At 46.7% G+C, this 25,458-nt stretch overlaps 1 protein-coding gene across 3 annotated transcripts in view; it reads right to left on the minus strand.

Moving 5' to 3' along the window:
- Positions 1-23,900, minus strand: part of DNAJC6 (DnaJ heat shock protein family (Hsp40) member C6) — a 60,625-nt gene extending 36,725 nt beyond the window's left edge. For all 3 annotated transcript variants that reach the window (XM_066597678.1, XM_066597677.1, XM_066597676.1), the window contains exons 1-2: positions 23,582-23,900; positions 1,106-1,256 (exon numbers count right to left, since the gene is read on the minus strand). In XM_066597678.1, the coding sequence (XP_066453775.1) occupies positions 1,106-1,256; positions 23,582-23,816 (386 nt within the window). In that variant the 5' untranslated portion in view covers positions 23,817-23,900. The remainder of the gene's footprint in view (positions 1-1,105; positions 1,257-23,581) is intronic.
- Positions 23,901-25,458: the final 1,558 nt, after the last annotated feature.

Genomic DNA, 25,458 nt, shown 5'->3' on the forward strand with positions numbered 1-25,458 from the left:
CATGAGATACCCAGGTTATACCAGCATGGTCCATACCTCTATATACAAAATGTATAACATATACCAGCTCTACAAATACAATTCTATACATTAGATGCCCAAGTTATACCAACATGGTCCGTATCACTGTATACAAGATGTATAACGTATACCAGCTGTACATATGCAATTATATACAGAAGATACCAAAGTTATACCAGCATTGTTCATATCACTATGTACAGGAGATGTATAACTTATACAGGCTGTACATATATAATTATATACAGGAGATACACAGGTTATACCAGCATGGTCCATATCACTATATACAATATGTGTATAATGTATACCAGCTCTACAAATATAATTATATACACAAGATGCCAAGGTTATATCAGCATGCTCCATATCACTAATTGCAGGAGATGTATACCTTATACCAGCTGTACAAATATAATTATATACAGAAGATGACCAGGTTATACCAGCATGCTCCATATCACTATATACAGAAGATGTATAACTAACACCAGCTGTACATATATATATTCCAGCCTGACACCATCTAGAGTGAGCCAGGCCCCTAGGTACCAGTGTAGGGCCATCCCTATTGGGACAATCACCCCGCTTATAGACAGGACTCACGTTTGGGTTTTAGTTGTTTACAAGACAACTAAATACATAAGCTCACAAGCCCACGTCAAGGGTCCTCGTTGTCTTCTGAGTCTCTACTCTAACAAGACAACTAAAGTACAAAACGGAATTCTTGCCTACAAACAGGGCGATCATCCCAATAGGGATGGCCCCACGCTGGAACCTAGAGGCCTGGCTCACCCTAGATCATGTCAGGCAGGAACACAAGACAAGGAAAAGACAACACACACACACTGAACAGGACAGTTCAAATAGCAAATAAATAAATGACCAGCACCCTCTAGTAAAATCTGTAGCGATTGGCTGGCTGGAGCAATACACACCCAGCCAGTTTAATCGTCCCACACTTGTGCAAGTGTGCTCCTGAAAACCCATAGAACTACATGTCCCAGAACCACAATGTGACAAGCATGCTCCAAATCACTATTTACAAGGATTGAGCATTTCACACATATATTACAGAGCTTACCTAGCGACAGACTGCATTACTTTAGTAGATGTGTCCTTCAAAGTATCCTTCAAGTTGTCCTTCAGGTTGCTGAATAGACGTCCTGCTCCCCCTTTGACCATATCCAATAGACCACCTCCATAATTGGACTCCATGTCTGGTGATGAGGCTCCTGTAAGAACAGAGCGGTTTTCAAGTAACTAATAGAAAGAAGCAATCATTGCTCTGAATAAGGTCGGAGTGCGCTATCCCCAGTTTGTACAGTATGGATTGAAATTTTTAGGTAGATGGATATATTTCCCTCGTGTCAGCCTTAAGTCACTACAACTCCATTACCATGCAATTGGAATTGCCAAGCTGTGCTAAAAGATATGCTGAGCACATTCACAACACAAGCAGGTTTTCCTTCAAGTAGTCTGACTTACTGAACACACAAACAAGAAAGTCAGCAGAGATCCATCCTCCCTGTTCCACATAATGATTGACTCACTGATTGCGATTCCTAATGCATATTCAATCATTCACTGTTCAATTAGCAACATTACCTTAAATATGCTAATGTCTCCTATTGAAGACCCTCAGGGACCTTTCACACCGGAAGGAATTACGCCCTAGAATACAGCCAAATCCGCAGCTCTGGAATTCCACACCAAAATCCGCAGGTCTAAGTGTGGATTTTGATGCAGAATTGCAGGCAGGTTGTAAGCCATCCTCATTTCCATAGGTAGCCTACAAATCTTGGTATGGAGTTTACAGCAGTTTACGGTGCATCGTACAGCCTATTCCGTCCCGCGTGAAAGGTCCCTTATGATTTCTAAGACGTAGGACCCCATAGTAAAATGTAGAATGAAACCCCACTGAATATTCGACTTTTAAGAAAATTGTGTGCTTTTTAATCAAATGAAACCTCCAAAGAAAGAGGCTCATGGAACAAAAATGTGTCATATCTCTAAAAACAAACTTTTTTATATTACCAAAAGACTAAAAAATTCTCATTTAAAATGGCATGTCAAACAAAACGATATATTACCCAGAGGAGCGTATATGGCCTTTTAAGTCTCCTCACTCACCGTTTAGGTGCTCTACCTAAGGAGAAAAGATAGCGTTGGCGACCCCGTCATAGACCCCCGTCTAGTAAATTCAGAATCCTACTGCACATTGATGAAGGGCAAAAACCCTGAAACAGCTGTCGCTGCATGGGCTCTGACTTTGCTTTCAATTCCTGGTCATTGTTACAAGGCTTGTATAAAGAGTCTAACATTGACTTTACAGATTGCTGCCTTCCAATAGGTGGCGCTGTGGAGGTATTGTTCCATCTCCCTTATAAGCAAAAAAAAACCATGAGGTCAGATTCTGTTTTCTGTGTACACTTAACGGACGTTGATATGCTGTTTAAAAGTATAAAAACATATACTTTTATGTATACATAGCTGTATAGGTAAACGTAGACAAACATATGCTATACGTTCATATGCATTTCACAGGTTCACGCTTCAATTAGTTTATTTTGCAGTACACTAAAGTGTAGTTAACTACGTTATGTACTTTTTGAAAACTTTTTTTAAACTATGTTTACCTATAGTCTGACGTCTTTGTCAGGACCAGCAACTCTTGGGGTCTCCATACCCGCACTGCTGGTCCTATCTCCCGGGCTGCAGGGGTGTGGCGCAGGGGAACCCCGGTCTTGGTGACCTCCCCTCGCCGCTGTGGTCTGGTACGCCGGCTCCAGGCGCACGCTTCCGTGCGCAGGGGGTGTGCACCTAGTTAGCTGGGGATGCGGCGGTTACCGTCCAGCACCACGTTCCCGTTGCCATGACACCCGAACGCGCTTGCTCTGCACACGCTGCTGTATGTCTGGGTCTTGGCTCTGCACTTGCTGCTGTATGTCTGGGTCTCTGTCTCTTTGTAGCAGGCACCCCCCTTTGTGTTTGTGTGTGTTCTTGTACTTGTCTGTAAATCTGACTCCTGCCCTGCATCCCTAGTGAGTGTCGCCCAGTTGTCGCCCTAGGGCTTAGCCTAGTGGGACAAGTAGGTAGGGGTGGACTTCAAGTTACCCGGACCCCAGTTCCCTGACAGTCTTGTACAGTACGCTGCACTACACTATTCATTTCTCCTTCTAGAAAACATGTACGTTTTAAAAACAGACAGAAAAATCTGCAAACTAGAAAAACAACTTTAATTTTCAAAGATTCTCCTCTTCTTCATATAAAATGTATACTGTTTTTGTAATTTTTTTTTCATTAAAACTTATCCGCAAATGAGGTATACTTTCGTATACGTTTTTACACTTTTGTGACGTATACACTAAAGGGGTTGTCCGAAATAATAGCCACACACAAGCCTCTAGGGATCTCCTACATCTTATGGAAACACTATTGCTTTGTGACCCCTGGCGTCCAGTTAGCACTACTATTCGAGAGGATGCACATTTCACTCTCATAGCTTCTCAAGAATAGACTTTTTCCCCTGATCATTTCCTCTGTTTAGTTCTCACTCCCCCTCCCAACATAACAAGACATCATACAACCAAAGAACACAAATATTGGAATCCTTTGTCCACAGCCAAGCGTTATGGCTCACAACATCTGACCGAAATAAATCGACAAGCCAACAAACCAGGTCGACTCCTCGCCCGCATAGCTCACTGTAAACAATATACAAACCAATTCTATCCCCAACTGCTCCACAAAAGGCCACAAACACTTTTATCAGGCGGACATAAGAGATTATGCATACTTATTTTGAAGATTTATATAGGGCGCCCCCACTAACATTACTGATATTGAAAACTGGCAAGAGACCCTTAAACTACCCAAACTCATGTCGGAAAAAACAGATCTCTTGGAGTCACCTTTTTCCAAAGAGGAAGTATGAGCAATGGTGATAGCTTCGCCAAATAACAAAACCCCACGTCCTGACGGCTATAGCAGGGAATACTACAAAATCCTACAAATAGAACTAATACCCGCATTTACCAGATGATATAATGACATTTATGCCCATAATGTTCCAGTTGACACGGTCCTCAACTCTACTACTGTCCTCATACTTAAAGGGGTTGTCCCGCGCCGAAACGGGTTTTTTTTTTATTCAATAGGCCCCCCGTTCGGCGCGAGACAAACCCAATGCATGTGTTAAAAAAAAAAAACGTTTAGTACTTACCCGAATCCCCGCGCTGCGGCGACTTCTTCCTTACCTTAGCAAGATGGCCGCCGGGATCTTCACCCACGATGCACCACGGGTCTTCTCCCATGGTGCACCGTGGGCTCTGTGCGGTCCATTGCCGATTTCAGCCTCCTGATTGGCTGGAATCGGCACACGTGATGGGGCGGAGCTACGAGGACCAGCTCTCCGGCACGAGCGGCCCCATTCACCAGGGAGAAGACCGGACTGCGCAAGCGCGTCTAATCGAGCGATTAGACGCTTAAATTAGATGGCACCATGGAGACGGGGACGCTAGCAACGGAACAGGTAAGTGAATAACTTCTGTATGGCTCATAATTAATGCACGATGTACATTACAAAGTGCATTAATATGGCCATACAGAAGTGTATAACCCCACTTGCTTTCGCGGGACAACCCCTTTAAACCCTAAACAAAGATCCTACATTGGTACCAAAACTCCTCACCAACCGCCTCCAAAACATACTCCCGACCATAATTCACCCATCCCAAAGAGGCTTCACTGTCCAAAGACAGGCAAGTTCCATTACATACCATGACGTCCATATACCTGAATCATGCCGCAAACTTTACGCGATCAACATCAGACCTTATATGACATCATTGGAACAAACCCTATTAAAATGTTGAAAGTTTCCATTGTCCTACATAGGCAGGTGTCACCTGATTAAAATTTATCTGGAAAGGAGTCAGAAATCGGATAGCCTTTAACATCTTAAGGCAACCGAAAAATAAAGGTTGGGTAAACCTCCCCAATGTGCGGATATACAGTAGAGCGGCATTAACGATAATAACAGCTAAATGGACACAACAAGCATCTGTATTTGTAGATACACATAGTGAACAAAACTCGTACCATGGATCACTCTCCCTAATTTATTACATCTCCCATACCCGATGATCCCGGGGGAATACAGAGATAATCCCTTACTAATATCAACGTGGAAGGGATGGCAAAAGCTGCGGAAATCGACCTCCTCACACCCTAACTTCTCAATATACTAAACATTGCTGAAAAATCCGAATTTCCAACACAAAGCCTCTCAAAAATAATTCCAACAATGTTCCTGTAAAGTGGTGAGGAATTGACACGCTGATTGTTAGAAAGATAGAGAACTTGCCATTACCCGATGGCTTTGAATGCTCATTTAAATAAAACCTGGAGTATCTCTGAAGTATTTCAGTAAACACTACCCGTAACCTCCACCATTAGAGTGGTTCTCCGACAGAGTGACCTGTAGACTGCAATGGGAGCATCCAAACCAGATGTTTTCAGTTCAAAGCAATGAACAATTACCCCCCCCCCAAAAAAAAAAAATATTTCCTTTAATGACTAAACTAAAAATTCTAATCAAGAATACCTTCGTTCACTGCAGCCCATGCGGCCAGCTGCCTCACATTACATGAGTGGGCATTGAGAGAACAGCAGCCACTGCGTACAGTAAAATCTAAACATAGTTCAAACTTTAGCAGCTTTTAATGTGCTGTAAACTTCCGCCTACACTGTGCCGTAGCTGTGGGGATAGCACTTAGTGTGACACATTAATATCCAGCACCTACACACTGACAAAGACTCTTGGAGTAAAATGGACCAACGTGTGGCACAGAGTGTTAAGGCAGCAGTATGCAGCCCTAAGCTCTCGCTCACGACCTGAAGGTTTGCTAGTTCAATCCCAGCATGGTTCAGGTAGCCGGCTTAAGGTTGACTCAGCCTTCCATCCAAAAGGAGTACCCAGCTTGCAGGGAGGTAATAAATAAATTACCTGAAAGCGCTGCAAAATAAGTTGGTGCTATACAAATAACAAATTCCTACCCCCACCCCACACGCCTCCACACCGCCAACGTGCAGGCTTTAGGTAAAAAAAATGTGATGTACGAGTACCAGCATTCAGAAATAGGTGCTGTACCCCTTTCCATGGCAATTTCCAAACCATGGATCCCCCAAGAGTGTTCCAGCCAAACCTTCAGCTATGAGAAATTTTAGATTTGCCCAAGACTTTAGATGTAAACATGAATGTTCCTATCCAGTGACAGCAAGCTGGCATCTTGAAAACTGTGAGAAGCTGAACACAAAAAGTATACTAGAAAAGTATACTTTTCATTGTACATTGATTAAAGGTGTTATCTGCCTGGTAAGGCTGGGTTCCCACAGGTCGTAATTGCCACGGAATTTCCATGCTGGCTTTCTGCACCGAAATTCCACACGCATTTTCTTATCCCGGGATAAAACAGCAAAGTGGACTAGATTTGCAAAAATCCCGTCCACATGCTGCGGCCAAGCCGCACTGAAATCGACATGCCACGCAGAATTCAAAGATGCAGCATGTCAATTATTTCCCCCGATTCCATGGCGGCCACTCTCCTCTCTATGGGGAGAAATGGCTGCAGCGGACTGCAGGCGGCGAAAGGCCGCGGGTTTTGAAGCAGCATTTCTCCCACGAAGATCTTGCCGTATTTCCATGCGGTCATTCCGTGAGATTTCCGTGGGATTTTGGATCCATGTGACCCCAGCCTTAGATCTCTGGACAACCCCTTCCCTATGCAATAAAACAACAAACCATCATATACTCACCTCTCCCCAGTCCCGCTGTGTTCCAGGATAGCGCTGTCCCCCACTGTGGTCTCCATTTACAGCTGCAGTCTCGCCCCGTTTATGGGATGTCACATGAGCTGTAGCGATTGATCACTAAGCTTTATTATTGGCTGCAGCCCATGTGACGTCCCGTAAACCAGATGGGACTGCAGCCTATAAACAGAGACCGGGGCGGGACATAGTGAGGGTGGGGAGAGGGGAGTAGATCACCATTTTTTTGCATTTAACGTATGGGAAAGGGGTTGTTCAGAATTATTTCAAATTGGACAACCCCTTTAAGCTTTAGGACTCCCTTACACTGGCAAACGCGATAGCGCTGTGAGAAAATTACAGCAAAGTCGCATTTTTCTTCATGCAATTTTTGAGTGTCAGCGATGCTCGTTCTTGAGAAAAATCACGCATCTCTTCCGCTTGTGATTTTCTTGCGCAATAGACAATAGGAGTTTCTAATGTTAAAAATGCATCACGACAAGTTCATGCGTTGCGATAAAACAGAAGCTCCATGAAAAGAAACATGGGTTTAAAAAAAAAAGCGAAATACAAAAAGATAGGGCATGCAGCGATTTTCAAATCTCGCAACATCGCAGGACAGAAAACATTGCAAATGCAAATGAAACCATTGAAAAGCATGGGCTGCATAATCCTTCATTAAAGTGAATGGGACAGAGGGGCTCTTGTGCATCCTCTTCTGTCTACACATCAGAATATTTGGGGCTGCAAATCTCTCGAACTGTGGGGGTCCCAGCCTTCAGACTCCAACCAATCAGCATGTGGATAAGGGGGATAACATGCTCTGGTGATAATGCAATGGAGTCATGAAAATGTAGGCGAGGAGTGTGCTGGTGTCAACCAGCTCCTGAAAGCAGCCTAATTGTTATCGTGGTAATAGGACTATTGTCTGAAGTCTCCTCAAATGAGAAAATAATGTTATTATTGTCATTTTTCTATGATCCACCAGAAATTACCTGTAATGACAATCAAGTAATTACCTCCTAATGATGACGCACAGTGGTTCTATAGACCATTAACTGAACATCGACATCATGCAACTTCCCCAAGTCCGGTCAATGTAGCAACCAGGAGCAGAATCTTGATATCACCATGAACGGCTCCTTAATTGTATCATCTTCCAGACACATAAAGAAGACTCCCAGACATCCCCGGAGCCGACCACCGCGCACATGTGACAGAGGAGTACGGAAATGCTTTGCCATCCGACATAAATTTTAAGGATTTCTAACATTTCTCTGCATGTTTTTGACATTCTGATGAGCAACACAAACTTGTATAATCCAAGAACATTTCCATAGAACATGAGCTGCATGACAGTAGCGCCTGCCAAGACCCCACCGTGAGCTATCAGCCAGCGTTCAGAGGGAGAAACCAGACCAGCTCCCTTGTAATGCAAACACTCAGCAACACAAAGACATCCTTATGTGGAGGTCGATGGGAACACAGAAGCCTCTCACTGATACATATGGTGACAGAACGCCACCCGTCACCACGATGCACAATAGAAGGAACGTGGCATTGGATGTAAAAACCTATCACCACAGATCTGTTGGTAGTTCCCCTCACTTAGATTACAGGAGCTCAACTTTAACCCCTTACTGACGGAGCTTTTTTGTTTATTTCTAGTTTCGTTTTTTCCTCCCCCCTTTTAAAAAAAATCGTAACTCCTTTATTTATCCACCAACGTCGCTGTATGAGGGCTTGTTTTTTGCAGGACGAGTTGTGTTTTTTAATAGTACTAATTAATGTACCATATAATTAGAGATGAGCAAGTATACTAGCTAAGGCACATTACTCAAGCAAGTAGTGCCTTAGCTGAGTATCTCCCCACTCGTCTCTAAAGATTCGGGGGCCGGCGGTCGGCGGGGAAGAGCGGGGAGATCTCCCTCTCTCCCGCCCGCTCCCTGCCGCAACTCACCTGTCACCTGCGCCGGCCCCCAAATCTTTAGAGACGAGCAGGGAGATACTCGGCTAAGCCACTACTCGCTCGATTAATGTGCCTTAGCGAGTATACTCGCTCATCTCTACATAAAATTTTTCAAAAGTTTTTCAATACATTATAAGTAAAGAGAAATGGAAAAAAAATGAAATACAGCCATCTTTCGGTGCGTCTTGTTTCTACCGCGCACAAACTGCAACAAATGACGCGCTAAGTTTGTTCTATGGGTCAGTACGATTACTACGATACCAAACATAGTTTGTTTGTTTTTGCTGTACTGTTTGTAATTTTTTTTACAACTTTTACAACTTTTTGATCGCTGTTTGTTGCATTTTTTTCTGGAAGAAAGTTGACCAAAAAAGTGCATTTCTGGCGTTCTTTATTTTTGTTTCAAGCGCCAGCCAGTACACGGGAGGTTGGCGCAGAGACTTCCGATCCAAATACACAGAAATCGGAGTGGAAGCCTCCGCGCCGACCTCTGTATAGTGGCCGGCGCTTGTAACTGCAGGCACGGCTCCCATTGATTTCATCGAGAGCCATGCCTTCAGTTACAAGCGCCAGCCATTACACGGAGGTCGGCGTGGAGGCTTCTGCTCCGACCCCTGTGTCATTGCAGCGCTGACAGCATACACCCACACAGCTGATCAGTCGGGGTCCTGAGCGACCTATCCTGATGATAGGTCATCAATAGTATTTCACTGGAAAGCCATTTTTTCAGTGGTATAGAACCCCGGTCAAATTACATATAAAATAGCCCTCAGTTTCTGATCAGTGCTGGAGGTGTATGGCAGATAAGGGCTCCATGTTGCACATATGGTGGGACAGCCCCCTGATCGCTCCCTTATGGCAAGATGCATCCAGACTATACCAAACTATTTGTGCTTCCTTACTGCAGTTCACGCCAAAGGTGGTGCTCTTATCTATTCCCCCGGGTCCAGTCTCAGCTCAAAAAGGTACTGCTCAGGCACTTTATTATGGCTGTGCAACAGAGATTATCCCCAGGTATTGGAGGCAGAGTGTCGTAATCCCGAGAGTAGTGTGACTGGAGGCCATGGACTCCTTGAAATTTATGGAGAATCTTAGGTGTAACGACATGGAAGCAGAATGCTCTAGATTCTATACCACTTGGGCCGTCTGGATAGAGTTCCGAGACTCTCCCTCCCTCCCTCCCTCACGTCATGGCTGGGAAGCGAAGCAATACCATAAGAGAACAGTATGTGATACAGTATAGAAATTCGGAGAAATACTGTGATCAATTTTGGGTCTTTAGTTCTAGGGCACCTTCCTTTCCCTAACCCCTTGAACTGTCCCCTCTTCATGCTTTCTCCTTTCTCACTTTCTTTTGTTTTCTCACTTAAATCTTACAAACATAAGGATATGTAAAAACTGGACTAAATGGGACAAGTGGCGCTTAATTGACCTTCTATGTGGGACTCTCATTGCCAAATGACCGGGGGGGGGGGGGCATTAGGGGAGGAATCATTGGGCGAGACACAGAAGAGGTTGAAATGTTTAATCATAGTATATACAAGCAAATGAAGGGACGGAAGAAGACATCAATGTCAATACGTAAAGCGGAAAATGTATGTATAAAAATGTACAACAGCTAACGTCCTAATGTCAAATGTTGAAAGTAACTCCTATGAAAGTTCAATAAAATCTTTTTGAACATAAAAGTTAGTTCCACCTCTATAGTTGAACCAGTCTCCTATATTGGGGTATCCTACAGATGTCCTAAGAATGTGGATATGGGGGCATAACTAAAGCGACTGAACCACCATAGGTTTAATAAAGGGCGGACAACTGGGCGACGGTCCCTGCGCTGGCTAGGGACCTGGCGACTACCTAGATGGAACTACTAACAGGGGACAGAGTGCCGACAGAAGAGGCAGGTGGAACAGACCAACAGAACTTACAAGCAGAGTAAGGGCGAGCACCCACTGGCGTTTTTTTACCTGCGTTTTGCGTTTTTCCTGCACAGGCATAGAGATAACATATGTTCCTGTCCACTGGCGTTTTTTTTGCGTTGCGTTTGCGTTTTTAACATAGGAACTGTCAGTTGCATATGTGTCCTTATTTTTCTCCATGGAAATTAATGGAAAAGCCGCGAAAACGCAGCGAAAAACGCCGTGGGAAACGCTGCGAAAACGCTGCGTTTTTTTCCCGCGGAAAACGCAAACGCCAGTGGGTGCTCGCCCTAAGGCTGGAGATGGAGCTCACAGGCATGATCTTCTGGTCGAAACCCCTTCCAGGCCACCAAATATTGTAGGGTTCCTCGACGAGAATCCAGTATCTCCTGGACCTCGTATTCAACTTCATCCCGGACCAGGGTGGGCGGAGGGGGACCGGAGGTGGGCATCACCGAAGGGACAAAAGGTTTCAATAGCGACTTATGGAATACCCTCCATGTGGCTGGCAATCCCAGCTCATAGGCGAGTGGGTTTACCACACGTGTGATGGCAAACAGCCCCACGTAACGTGGCGCCAACTTCAAGGACGGGACCCGCAATTTGAGATTTTTAGAAGACAGGTATACCTTCTGTCCCACCCTGTAAGGTTCAGACACCGACAAACTCTTCCCACTACGCAACTGCATACGGGCCCCCACTGCCTCCAAGTTTCTCTGTACCTCCTTCCATACTCTCCGAAGTGTATCTGTGGCGACATCAGCTGCAGGACAGACTGACGGAGTAGGGATTGCTGTAAGGAAGCGAGGATGCCGACCGTATACACAAAAAAATGGAGACACCCCAGTGGAAGAACAAAGGCGGTTGTTTAGTGCAAACTCTGCCAACGGCGGGAACTCTGCCCACTGATGAGCCTTTTCGCTAGCAAACAACCGTAAATATTGCACTAAATCTTGGTTCTTCCGCTCAGTCTGACCATTAGTCTGTGGGTGGAACGCTGAAGAGAAGGAAAGCGACGTTCCCAGGTTTCTGCAGAAGGCACGCCAAAACTGCGACACAAACTGAACCCCGCGATCAGATACAATATTTTGGGGAACCCTATGTAGGCGAATTATTTCCTTTACAAAAATCGTGGCGAATTCTTTTGCCGAGGGTAGCTTTTTTAACGCCACAAAATGTGCCATCTTTGAGAACCGGTCGACCACCACTAAGATAGTGGTGCACTTCTGGGATTCTGGTAGGTCAGTGATGAAATCTACTGATAAGTGCGACCATGGACTGGAAGGAACCAGTAGCGGTCTCAGAGGACCCTCCGGAGGACGCCGCCGACTCTTATTGCGAGCACAAACCAAGCAACCCCTCACAAAGTTGCGGATCTCCTGAGACATGCCTGGCCACCACAAGTGTCTGGAACAAAGCTCCAGGGTCCCCTGGAACCCCGGATGCCCGGCGAGAACCGACGAGTGAGACTCATCCATGACTCTAGGGCGTAGGGTCTCTGGCACAAACCATCTGCCCTCCGGCACCCCCGAAGGAGCGTCCTGCTGAGCATCCTGTAGTTGAGGGACAAAGTTAGACTCTACAGCTGCCACCACCACGCCGGGGGCTAAGATATTCTCGGGAGTCATGGTCTCACTTCCCAGTACCCCGAAACTCCGTGACAGGGCGTCCGCCTTCACGTTCTTCTCTCCTGGGATATATGTCACGACGAAATTAAACCTGGCGAAGAACAACGCCCACCTGGCTTGACGAGCTGTGAGTCTTTTTGTATTGGCGAGATATACCAGATTCTTGTGATCAGTATATACGGTAATTGGGTGTCTAGCACCCTCAAGATGGTGTCGCCACTCTTCCAGAGCCCATTTGATAGCCAACAATTCACGGTTACCCACGTCGTAGTTGCGCTCTGTTAAATTGAACTTCCGCGAAAAGAACGCACATGGGCTATACCCAGACCTCCCACTGACTTCCTGCGACAATACTGCTCCTGTCCCCACTTCAGACGCGTCTACCTCAATAAAAAAGGGTAGTCGTGCGTCCGGCTGTATTAGCACCGGGGCAGTCGTGAATGCCTTTTTTAGATGGCTAAAGGCCTCAAAGGCTGCAGGCGACCACTTACCCAAGTCGGCCCCCTTCTTAGTCAGGTCGGTCAGAGGTTGAGCAATAACTGAGTAATTCCTAATGAATTTGCGGTAAAAATTTGCAAAACCCAAGAACCGTTGGAGAGCCTTGAGGTTGTCTGGTCTGACCCATTGGGAGATTGCTGCTACTTTATCAGACTCCATCTGAATCTCCGTGGGAGAGATTACATAACCAAGGAAGGATACTTGTTTAGAACCAAATGTACATTTCTCTAACTTGACAAAAAGTTGATACTCGCGCAAATGGGTCAGGACCAACCTCAGATGCCGCACATGTGAGTCCCAGTCAGGCGAGTACACCAGAATGTCGTCAAGATAGATAACCAGAAATACTCCCAGGAAGTCGTGGAAGACCGCGTTTATAAAACCCTGAAACACAGCGGGGGCATTACAAAGTCCAAACGGCATGACCAGACATTCAAAATGTCCTAACGGGGTGTTGAACGCCGTCTTCCATTCATCTCCCTCTCTAATGTGAATTAAATTGTAAGCCCCCCGCAAGTCCAGTTTGGAGAACCAGTGGGCCCCTACCACCTGATTCAACAAGTCAGGAATTAGGGGCAAGAAGCACTGGTTCTTCACAGTGATTTTATTCAAGGCCCGATAATCCACACAAGGCCTTAGTGTCCCGTCCTTCTTCTCTACAAAGAAGAGACCTGCCCCGGCAGGGGACCTGGACGGCCGGATATGTCGGTTGGCCAGAGCCTCCGAGACATAGGACTTGAGGACTTCATGCTCACGGCCTGACAAATTGAAAATGGCTCCTTTGGGATGGGACTGTCGGGAATCAGATCAATACCACAGTCCCACTCCCTATGAGGAGGCAGAGCCTTAGATAGTTTTTTGGAGAATACATTCTGAAAGTCTGACAAATACTCCGGAATGAGCACCGTATCTGCGGAGCACACAGCTATGGTAGACAGGTGATTATGACAGGATGATCCCCAATGAGTCAATTCCCGGGTGGACCAATCAAATTGGGGATCGTGCAGTGCCAACCAGGGCATACCAAGCACCACATCAACTGAAATTTTTTCCATAACCAGGAAAGACAGTTCTTCCGAGTGGAGGATCCCCACCGTGAACTGTAATCTTGGGGTCCTCCATCGTACCAGGCCTGTAGAGAGAGGGGTAGCATCAATACTGGTAAAATGAATTGGCGTCTTCAGTGCCACAAATTCCGCCATCAGAGAACGGACAAAACACAGACTTATCAAGTTAGCGGCTGCTCCGGAATCAATAAACGCCCGCCCTGATCGGGAAAAATCCCGGAATCTAACATGACACGGTATCAAAAGTTTAGGAAGTACCTGAAGTCCTAGGCGATCCTCCCTGCAATCGCCTAGGACTCAGAGTTTTCCGCCGGTTCCGGCTGCGAGCGTTGAGACCTCAGTGGGCAGGTTATCACCCGATGTCCAGCTTTCCCACAGTAGAGGCAGAGACGATGCAACAAACAGATCCGGCATCGCTCTTTGGGGTCCAGCGGATCCACCTCCATAGGCTCAGGCACAGAGACTGGTAAGGAGGAAGAGGGACCAGGGCAACCGACCTCCCTGACTCTACAGGTCTGCCTGTCCTGCTTCCTAGACCTGAGCCTCCTATCTGCCTTCACCGCTAGCTCCATAGCCTCCCTTAAGGACCCGGGAACGGGATGGGAAATTAACAGGTCTTTAACTGCGTCCGAGAGGCCCTGCAGAAAAACGTCTTTCAGTGCGCTATTGTTCCATGTCGTATCCCCCGCATAGCGTCTGAAGTTGGAGCAATAATCCTCCACACAAGACGACCCCTGCCGCAGCGCCAACAACCGCGAAACCGCCAACCCCGCTCGGTCCGGTTCATCGAAGATACCCCCGAGTTCCTGAAAAAAGGAGTCCACAGACTGCAGGCAGGAGGAACCCTCGGGGATGGAAAAAGCCCCGCAGCAGGGACATTATCAGCCTGACCCTCTGAGCCTCCGACCTGGAAGAACGGGGACGCATCCGAAAAAACAGGCGGCACGCCTGTCGGAAAACAAAAAACTTGTTCCTCTCCCCAGAAAACACCTCGGGAAGAGGGCACTTGGGTTCGGGGCTGGTTGAGGCGTCCGACCCCTGCGACACCCCCCGCTGCTCCTGGGCCACCATGCAGGCGGATAAATCCTGGATCACAGGCACCAGGGCCTGCAGCTGGTTCGTGAGGGAACTGATCGCCTCCATGACAAACAGTTTTTAAGGGCCAGTTATTATGTTACGGCACTCTGCCCCCCGAGCGCCAGGTGGGGTGCCCTGATCTTCCCGCACCCCACTGTCACTGCCTACTTGCCTCGGCCCTGGCTAACCCCAGGTGGACAACTGGGCGGCGGTCCCTGCGCTGGCTAGGGACCTGGCGACTACCTAGATGGAACTACTAACAGGGGACAGAGTGCCGACAGAAGAGGCAGGTGGAACAGACCAACAGAACTTACAAGCAGAGTAAGGCTGGAGATGGAGCTCACAGGCAAACTGAAAGGAAACTGACAGCAACTAGAGCAGACTAAGACAGACCTGACTAGAGGCTAGCAGAACCAATAACTGGCAGTGAGCTCAGGTCACTGCCAGCCTTTTGACTTAAAGCCTCCGCCCAGGGGCGGAGAGTGGGAGGAACCGACTCTCCCATTGTTGCATATGGAAAGTGGAGGAGAGCGGGCGGCACCCTAAGGGCGGACACGCCCACGCCGCTGCACGCTGGCTGCTCCACGCCGCCGGGAGAGCCCCGACAGCAGAGCTCCGGGACGCCGGAGCCGACATCGGAGCGGCGCGCGCCGGCCGCGGGACCCAGCACCGCCCTGCATGGTAACAGTGCAGATGTATGTAATGTGACAGCGGCTATATCCAGTGTAGCAGTCGGTATTTACTGTAGATTCTATATATACTTTTAATTGGCATAGTTATGACGCGCTCAGATACTTAATCAATAAAAAGTGACATCTGTCGCAACTGTGTAGTCAACAGGTACACAGACCCTGGTGGGAATGTAGTGCATGAACAGTGGGCGACCTCACGGGTGGTATGACCCTAATAACAGCCTGGTAATGCCAATCCACATACAGATTCTCCATGTTGCCTAGAAATAACGATCTGTAGAAAAACATGACAGCACAAGTAGAGTCAACGTTTTATAAATAGCCGACAGCCCCATGTGTTGTATGTGGGCACACAAGCCTTCACGTGTCTGGCAATAAAATTCTCAATCTGTAGGAAAATGAATGTCTATGTCCAGTGTATCCGCACAGCAAAGATATCAATATAGAGACATGGCAGAGTTGCATTTATCATGCAAGTTAAAGGGGGAGCACTGATATACTGTGTTTCCCTAAAAATAAGACCCTATCTTATATTAATTTTTGTCCCAAGAAGCACAGGATCTTATTTTCAGGGGATGTCTTATACTCACCTAGCAGGCACTGTCCAGGTCCCTCCCGCTGGGCTCTGGCGCTCCGTGCAGTCCTCAATGCCGATGGAGCATCTCTTGCTGGTGATAGGGCTTGAATACCCCACCTCCAGCAAGTGATTGCTCTGATTGGTTCAGGAGCACCGCCTCAGCCAATCAAAGCCAGCGCTCAATGAACCAATCACAGCCATTCAATGATGTCATTCATTGAATGGCTGTGATTGGTTCATTGAGCGCCGACTTCAATTGGCTGAGGCGATGCTCCTGAACTAATCAGAGCAATTGCTTGCTGGAGGTGAGGTATTCAAGCCCTGTCACAAGCAAGAGATGCTCCGTCAGTATTGAGGACTGCACGGAAGCCTGCCGGAGTGTAGGAACCCGGCCCGTGCCTGCTAGGTGAGTATTGTTTTTTTTTTCATGTAGTGTAGCTAAAGCTTATTTTCAGGGTAGGGCCTATATTTCAAGCCCCCCTCCCCTGAAAATCAGGGTAGAGCTTATTATCAGGGTAGGTCTTATTTTGGGGGAAACACGGTAGCAGTAGGATTACCCGCAGTTTTATGTAAAATGACAGATAATACACAGTTGTATCACCATACATAGTGACAAGTGACAAACTCAGCTACATATTTGTGAGCAGAAGCCCATAAAAGCATTAGAAAATCTAAATAATTGAGGTTTTGCAGTCCATGAGTCAGGTACAGAAAAATAGAAAACTGATGGCAGAAAAAGAGCCCATGGTTCGTCTCGTCTGCTCTTATGTTACACTCATTGTCAAAAAAAATTAAGCACCCGATGGAGTTGTCATTTTGCTTCAAAACTCGGCATGCAGTTACATCTCACACAGATATGCAAATGATTTAAGTTGTGCCTTAATTAGATGAACGGTCTTGCCACCTCAGGCCCTAAAAGTGATATATTAGGCCCCCTGCACACGAAAGGGTCGGACTCCACATGTGGGAGCCTGCAGCGGAAACTGATCTTGTGCCCAGCCGGTGTCCCCGCGTACCTGACCTTTTGTCTCTTCGAACTGTACTGCGGATGGTCCGCATAGCTTCAGTCGGACATGCACAGTACGGATTTTTATCTTTGCCACGGAATCAGTGACTTTTCCGCAATGTCAATTGCAGAAGGACCGCAGGTTGGATGGCTTTCATTGACTTCAATGGAAACCGTCCACGCAGAATCTGAGCAAAAATAGAGCATGCTGCAACTTTTTTTCCACGAGCGGAAAACCGCAGTCGCTGTCTTCTTGTGTGAGCGGACAATGCGGATGCACTATTGGTTTGAATTGGGGCAGAATGCTGCAGATCATCTGTGCGGGAGACGATTGTGGATTCCGCAATTCAAACCTGGTCGTTTGCAGAAAGCCTTACAGTATGCAGAGGAGAACTCCGATGTCCAAGCTCTCCTCTGTATAGTGTCTGTATCGCACGGTGATAGATAGATAGATAGATAGATAGATAGATAGATAGATAGATAGATGTGAGATAGATAGATAGATAGGCTTATTATATAAATGTAGGTATTATGATCAATATGCATATATTTACAAGATTATTACTATAGATGAGCGAGCATGCTAGGTAAGGGCAGTTACTCGAGAGAGCACCGCTATTTTCGAGTAACTGCATGCTCGTTGGAGAAAATTCGTGGGGGCCGCGGGGATGAGCGGGTGGTTGCGGAGGGGAGCGGGCCCCCCGAATTTTCTCAGACGAGCAGCAGGTACTCGAAAATAGTGGTGCTCACTCGAGTAACTGCCCTTACCGAGCATGCTCGCTCATCTCTAATTGTTACAAATGATCTTTCCGATATGAAACACTCAAAACTCATGTTTAATTTTTTTTAAATTGCTAATAAAATCATTACGACAGGTCATTTTATGTGTTTTTGTTGAGCAATTCCAAGAAATTCGCAATGCACTTTCCCACTCAAAAATAAATAAGAACTGGGGAGTGTGCGGGTGGCAGGGAAATTGGAGTGGAAAGGGTTAAAAGTTTCCAACATGTCCCCCCTCTATCTCCTTCCTCCTGTAACCTATATAAAGCTTTCCATCATGTCTCCCTTTCCCTTTTTCCTCATGTAACATACATAAAGGTTTCGATTTTGCTCCCCCCTCTCCATTTCTCCTCCTGTAATATAAATAAGGGTGTCCATCATGTCCCTCTCTTTCTTCTTTCATCTTGTCACATATATAAAGGTTTACATCATGTCCCTTCTTTGCTCCAAGCTATAAAGTGAAAGGGCTTGTACCAAGATTACAAGTAATACCCTATCCACAAGATAGGGGAAAACTTGCTGATCTTAGACCCCAGACGATTTCAAGATCAGGGGTCCCATGTCCCCCATCCTCCACACTTTGGGGTTACTGCACCCTTCACAAGGAGGAGGAAACTGAATGGAGTGCTGGTTGTGTAAGCACACTAATGCTCCATTCACTGTCAATGGGGTAATGGAGATAGCTGAGCGGTAGCCACTTGGCTATTTCTGTCAACCATTGAAATGAATAGAATGCTGACCATGCACTGTAGGGCAGCGTTTCCCAAACTGTGCTCTGCGGTGCTCTTGGGGCGCCACGAGAGTTTCTCAGGGGCTCCAACCAAACGTCTAGGTCCCCGCTCTACTCACTGATGTAGCAGTATTCGGACAGGCTCTAGTGAGGAACAGGACCTGCGGTGGTATATCAATGCAGATCACAGCAACAGGGGCTAGCCCATTACTACTGGAACAGCAATAGGGGGGAGCCCATTACTACTGGGACAGCAATGGGGGGGGGCATTACTACCGAGGGACAGTAATAGGGGAAGCCCATTACTAATGAGGGACAGCAATCGGGGGAGCCCATTACTACTGGGGCTAGCAAAAGGGGGAGCCCATTACTACTGGGACAGCAATAGGGGGGAGCCCTATTATTACTGGGGGATAGCAAAAGGGGGGAGCCCATTACTACTGGGGCAGTAATAGGGGTCGCCCATTACTACTGGGGCTGCAATAGGGGTTGCCCATTACTACTGGGCTGCAATAGGGGGAGCCCATTACTACTGGGGCAGTAATAGGGGTTGCCCATTACTACTGGGGCTGCAATAGGGGTTGCCCATTACTACTGGGCAGCAATAGGGGTCACCCATTACTACTGGGGCAGCAATAGGGATCGCCCATTACTACTGGGGCAGCAATAGGGGTCACCTATTACCACTGAGGCCGCAATGAGGGACACTATTACTACTGGGGCCATAATGGGGGAGCCCATTACTACTGGGGCAGCAATAGAGGTCACCTATTACTACTGGGGCCGCAATGGGGAGCCTATTACTACTGGGGCTGCAATAGGGGTCGCTATTACTACTGGGGCAACAATAGGGGTCACTATTACTATTGGGGCAACAATAGTGGTCACTATTACTTCTGGGACCAATATAGGGGATGCTATTACTACTGAGGTCACCAATATATGGATTGCCATAATATGGATTTGCTGCAGAATTCACAGTAGCTGTAGCAGCAAAGTAGATGAGATTTTCACATATGTTGAAAAAATCAGCACAAAACGCATGCGGATATTGACATGTGGTGGGGGATTTAATTCTGCAGCATGTTAATTTTAAATATAATGTATATCAGTAGCCCATCCAGCGCTCCAGCGTTACTCCCTGTTTTTCTTTTCTTTTAAACGGCCGTGTCTTTTTTTATAATAATGGAGATAAAAATCATATGTTGTGATAAGCCACGCCCCAACCCGCTTTTGGGCTCCACTAGAAACTTTTGCTTCAAAAAGGGCTCCTTGCTGAAAAGGTTTGGGAACCACTGCTGTAGGGAAAAAAGCATCCCCCCCAGTGATCAGAACAGGACACAGAATCTCGTTCTCGAGGTCAGCGGGGGTCCCAGTGGTGATACCCCACCAATAAGCAAGTTATTCCCTATCGTGTGGATAGGTGATAACTTGTAACCAGCCCCTTTAAGTTATCTATATCTTTCCTGAGAAGTTTTGCTCTTGAGACATTCCAAAATTTTTGTAGCCCGTCTTTGGTCTTCCAGATGTGGTTTCACCAGAGCTCTATACAACAGGATCACAATCTCCATCTTTCTACTGGTAATACCTCTCATTTTTCAACCAAGCATCCTACTTGCGTTCTTTGCTGCCTGACCGCACTAAGGACTCATTTCAAGGTTTTTGAAAATAAGAACCCATAAATCCTTCTCTTTTGAAGTCCTGAGTAAAACCAAAGACCCAATATGACACTCAGTCTGAGGAGTTCTTCTCCCCAAGTGCATTATTTTATGTTTGGAAATACTGAACTGCAGTTTCCATTGCTTTGACCATTTATCAAACAAGGCTAAATCTTTCTTCATCTTCAAGTCACAACCAGGAGTACCAACCCTATTGCACACTTTTGTGTCAACAGCAAACAGACAAACTTGACCTATCAAACCTTCTATGTCACTTACCAACATATTAAAAGAATAGGACCCAGGACAGACCCATGTGGTCACCACTTGTAACTCATCCCTGTTCAGAATACACTCCGTTACCAAAAGACTCTGATATCTATCTTTTAACTAACTGTGAATCCATTGGACTATCAAAGTTTTAAGTCCAATTTCCATACCCTATCTATGAGCTCTTTATGTGGAACTGTATCAAAGGCCCTACTGAAATCCATATAGGCAATAGCCATGGCACCACCTTCATCCACCACTTTTGTGATATAGTCATGTTGAAAGTATGCATACGGCTCATGAGCAAACATAATAATAGGGCGCAATACCTTGAGGTACATGCGGCAGATAAAGAAAGCATTGCTGCAGTAGGTTATAATTTTGGGGTACAGTATCTAACGTACACATACAGCGTAAATGTAATATGGAGAAGTAACAAAAGTACAACTGGTATAGACGGCATGAATATAATGTGGTGCATACATGATTATAATACTAGGATGTGGTGTATCAGGTGCCATGTAATATGTGTTAACAGTATAGTTATAAAACTAGGCCGCCTCATTGCAGCCAGTGCTTATTTCCCCTTTTATGTGTTGTACATTTATTACTGGTGTTGTGCCACAGTTCTGGTGTAAGGGGCTCATTTTTGGCACAAATCAATTTAGACAAATTTGCTCTTGATTTGCACCAAAAAGGACATATGTTACTGTTCAAAGGTGTCTAGAAATGTGTTTGTGGCTTGTTGCTTGGACCTAAAGACATTTCTGAAATTTGACTTTTTAAAAAGTTGCTAAATTTGTTGCAATCTCATTCTAGTTACTGGGTGGCATACAAAGTAACTCTACATCGCTAGACATATTTACAGATGTGACAATTGTATCAACATTTTATCAACTTGTAACACTTTAAAGTGGAGAAAGGAAAAAAGGTGCCAGAAAAGTTGCATCACAAATTCCCCTGATGATAGTTTTTCCCCAGGTGTTTAAAGGGGTTTTGGGGGACTCTAATGATGATGATCTATGCTCAGGAAAGGTAATCAATATCTGACTGATATGGGTTCACCGCTCTGGATCTACATCAGTCAGCTGTTTGCAGATGAGCGCTGCGGCCTTCACTCGGGCCAATAACGTCATGTTCATTTGAATGGTATTGAGTTGCTATACCGGGCACCATTGCTACAAAATGTATGGTGCTATGCCTGGTATGCACTGAAGAGGTTACGGAATTCACCCAAACACCGTTGCCTTGCTAAAGAGCTGAGCGGCGAGGCTCCCAAGAAGTGGAACCACACTGATCAGGTATTGATGACCTATTCTAAGGATAACTTATTAATATTTGAGTCCTGGAAAACCCTGTTTAAAGGGGTTATGTCATTAAAACAAAACCTTGTCCCCCCGCTGGGACCTGCGTAAAATAACAAACAAAGGTATACTCACCTCTCCTGGGGCCCTGGGATGGAGCTGACAAAATGGCACTGGTATTGGTGGTGACTTCTGGGTAGACAGGCTGGGCTGAAGCATGTGACCGCTGCAGCTAATCAGAGGCCATAGCGTCAGCATTGGCACTGCTGGCATCAGAGCTCATATCCTGGCCGCTATAATGCCAGATGTTTGGGGACATGATGCTGTGGCCTCTGATTGCCAACAGCAGTCATATGCTTCCACCCAGCCTATCTTCCCGGAAGTCACCGCCAATGCCAGCGCTGGCTGTCAGCTGCGTCCTTGGACCCCAGGAGAAGGGACTATACCCCCATGGCCCAGTTAGAGGACGAGGTTTTGTTTTAATGAAATGCATTTAATTAATGCAGAAAGTAATTACTGTACGAATATAATTGAGTGCAGCTATAATATATCATATACAACATGCAGCATATATTATGTCCCGACATGCATAATATAAAGGACCATAACCTACACATGCACCATCTACAGGAGCAGTGCCGCTCACATGCAGCATACACAGATGCAGGGGCTCTCTAATGCAGTCTATACTTTACCAGCATCTCCATAGGCAGCATATACAGGAGTAAGAGCCCCATAAATGCAGTATATAAGTGATCATACCTCAACATGCAGCATATGCAAAAGTAGCCCCCCCCAAACATACACCTAATAGGGGCCCCCCACACATCTACTATATTTCCGGTCAGGCCCCCCGCACATGAACTATGTACCCGGTCAGGCCCCCCACACATGTACTATGTACCTGGTCAGGACCCCCACACCAGTACTATGTACCCGATCAGGCCCTCCACACATGTACTGTATACCCGATCAGGCCCTCCACATGTGTACTGTATACCCGATCAGGCCCTCCACACATGTACTGTATACCTGGGCAGGCCCCCCACACATGTACTATGTACCCGATCAGGCTCCCCACACATGTACTGTATACTCGGTCAGGCCCCCCACACATGTACTGTATACCTGGTAAGGCCCCCCACACATGTACTATGTACCTCATCAGCCCCCCCCCCCCCCCCCCTTCCCCGGCACACACATACTATGTACCCGGTCAGGACCCCCACACATGTACTCTATACCTGAGCAGGCCCCCCACACCTGTACTGTACCTGATCAGCCCCCCCCCCCCCCCCCCCCCACACACACACACACATGCACTGTATACCTGAGCAGGCCCCCCACACATGCACTATTTACCTGAGCAGGCCCTCCACACCTGTACTATGTAGCTGCTCAGGTCCCCCACACATGCACTATATAACTGAGCAGGCCCCCCATACATGTACTACGGTATATACCTGGTCAGGCCCCCACACATGCATTATATTATACCCCTGAGCAGCCCCCACATGCAGCGTAGCGCCGGCCTGCGGCTGGGGAGGGCGCAGCACACACCCCCGTGCTGTATACCTGAGCTGTCCATGGTGCTGAAGTCAGGCTGCTGCCGGCCCGGGCTCCTGGATGCTGGGGAGGGAGATGCAGCCGCCGCCGCCGCCCCGCTCACTCCTTGCCTGCTCCCCGGCCGCTCCCTGCTGCAGCCGCTTCCTCCGTCGCTATTAGCGTCCACGGCGCTGCTCTCCACCAGCTGTAAAGACTCATAGCCGTCATTGTTGGTCTTTTTCCGGTAAGCACCGAGCAGGCTCATGGGTGACCTTCCCTCCCTCTCCCCGGAGCTGAGGGGATTACACTGGGAAGGGTCTGGCCTGGATGGTGCCTCCCCCTGGTAGCACTGGCACATCTAGGTGTCTATTGTCCTGGCAGAGCCCTCCCCCTCCCCTCCCCTCCTCTCCCCTCCCGGGTAATACAAGGAATATCAGACTATTCCTGGACCCTCTGCCAGGGGGATTAGCGGAGGCCATATGCTGCAGAGCAGGGGGAGCAGGCTGGGGGGTCTTTAAAAGAAACTGGAGATGTAATAACTCTAAAAATAATATATAATAACAAACATATATTATACATACAGTATAATAATCCTATAACGTATAGCATACCTGTACATATAACACGTACAATACACATAACACATATGCTATACACAGAATATACATATAATACGTACACTATACATATATACTTGGAAAACATATGGCACAATATACAGAGGAGACACTGTAATATAAAGAGATGAATAAAGTGTCCCGCCAGCTGTCCAGTGTCAATCACCTGCCGTTCAGGACACTAGTAAAGTGGAGTTGACATCCTTTCCCCTTACTAGGTAGATATTAGATGGGTGTATATATATATATATATATATTGATAGACATATTGATGGATATATCAATAGATAAGAGGTAAATGCTTTTCCACATCCAGGAAAGCTGAGTGCTGCAATACCTTTGAAGCAGACTTCAGCAAATGCTGTTACACTCCTCCCCCCAGGGTCTCGGAAAGTTGGGTACCAGTCACTGCACAATCTAAGGCCATCTTCCCTCGCCTTGCCTTGCTACATGACAAATTATTTGGACCAGTGGGGGGAGGACTAATGGGGTGTGAAGCCTGTTTCCTCTCAGTATCTCCAAATATAAACATTCTATGTCTCTGGCTTCAGAGGGGTTGTAGGACATCAGAGACCCCCTGGGAGGGGGGGGGGGTGAGTGTAACAGCCTTTGCTGAAGTCTACTTCAAAGGTATTGCAGCACTCAGCTTTCCTGGATGTGGAAAAGCATTTACCCCTTTTATCTATTGATATATCTATCAATTATATATATATGGCTTCTATCTACCGGTCTAATATCTACCTAGTAAGGGGAAAGGATGTCAACTCAACTCTACTAGTATCCTGAACGGCAGCTGATTGATGCTGGACAGCTGGGGGGACACTTTATTCATCACTTTAAATTATAGACACTACTAATCCAGGGCATAGCAATAGGGGGCAGTGGTAGCAGTTGTTTCTGGGCCCAATGGCCCCTCTATCACATAAAAGACATGCGTATTATAAATGGTAAATAGGGGGTCCGGTTACAGATCTTGCACTGAGGCCCTGGAGCTTCTAGTTACGCCTCTCTATGTATAGGGGTGAGGAAAATCTTAGGGTGCCATCACACAAGTGGCGGCCGCTAGCACTCATGTTCTCCCAACAATTGCCGGATGGCCCCTATAAGTGCTGCCCAGCAATTAGCGCTGTTACAGCTGGTCAACCTTTGCTTACAGGTGTCGCCTAGAAAAAGGTGAGCTAGCGCTCGTGTAATAGTGCCCTTAAAGTACTTTTAAATGGGCAACAGTGGCTCGAGTTATCGCTCAAAAGAGCAATAGGTGACTGTCAGCCCATGCGAACACTGAACCCG

Source organism: Eleutherodactylus coqui, chromosome 3, assembly GCF_035609145.1.
Source record: "Eleutherodactylus coqui strain aEleCoq1 chromosome 3, aEleCoq1.hap1, whole genome shotgun sequence".
Taxonomy (NCBI): Eukaryota; Metazoa; Chordata; class Amphibia; order Anura; family Eleutherodactylidae; genus Eleutherodactylus; species Eleutherodactylus coqui.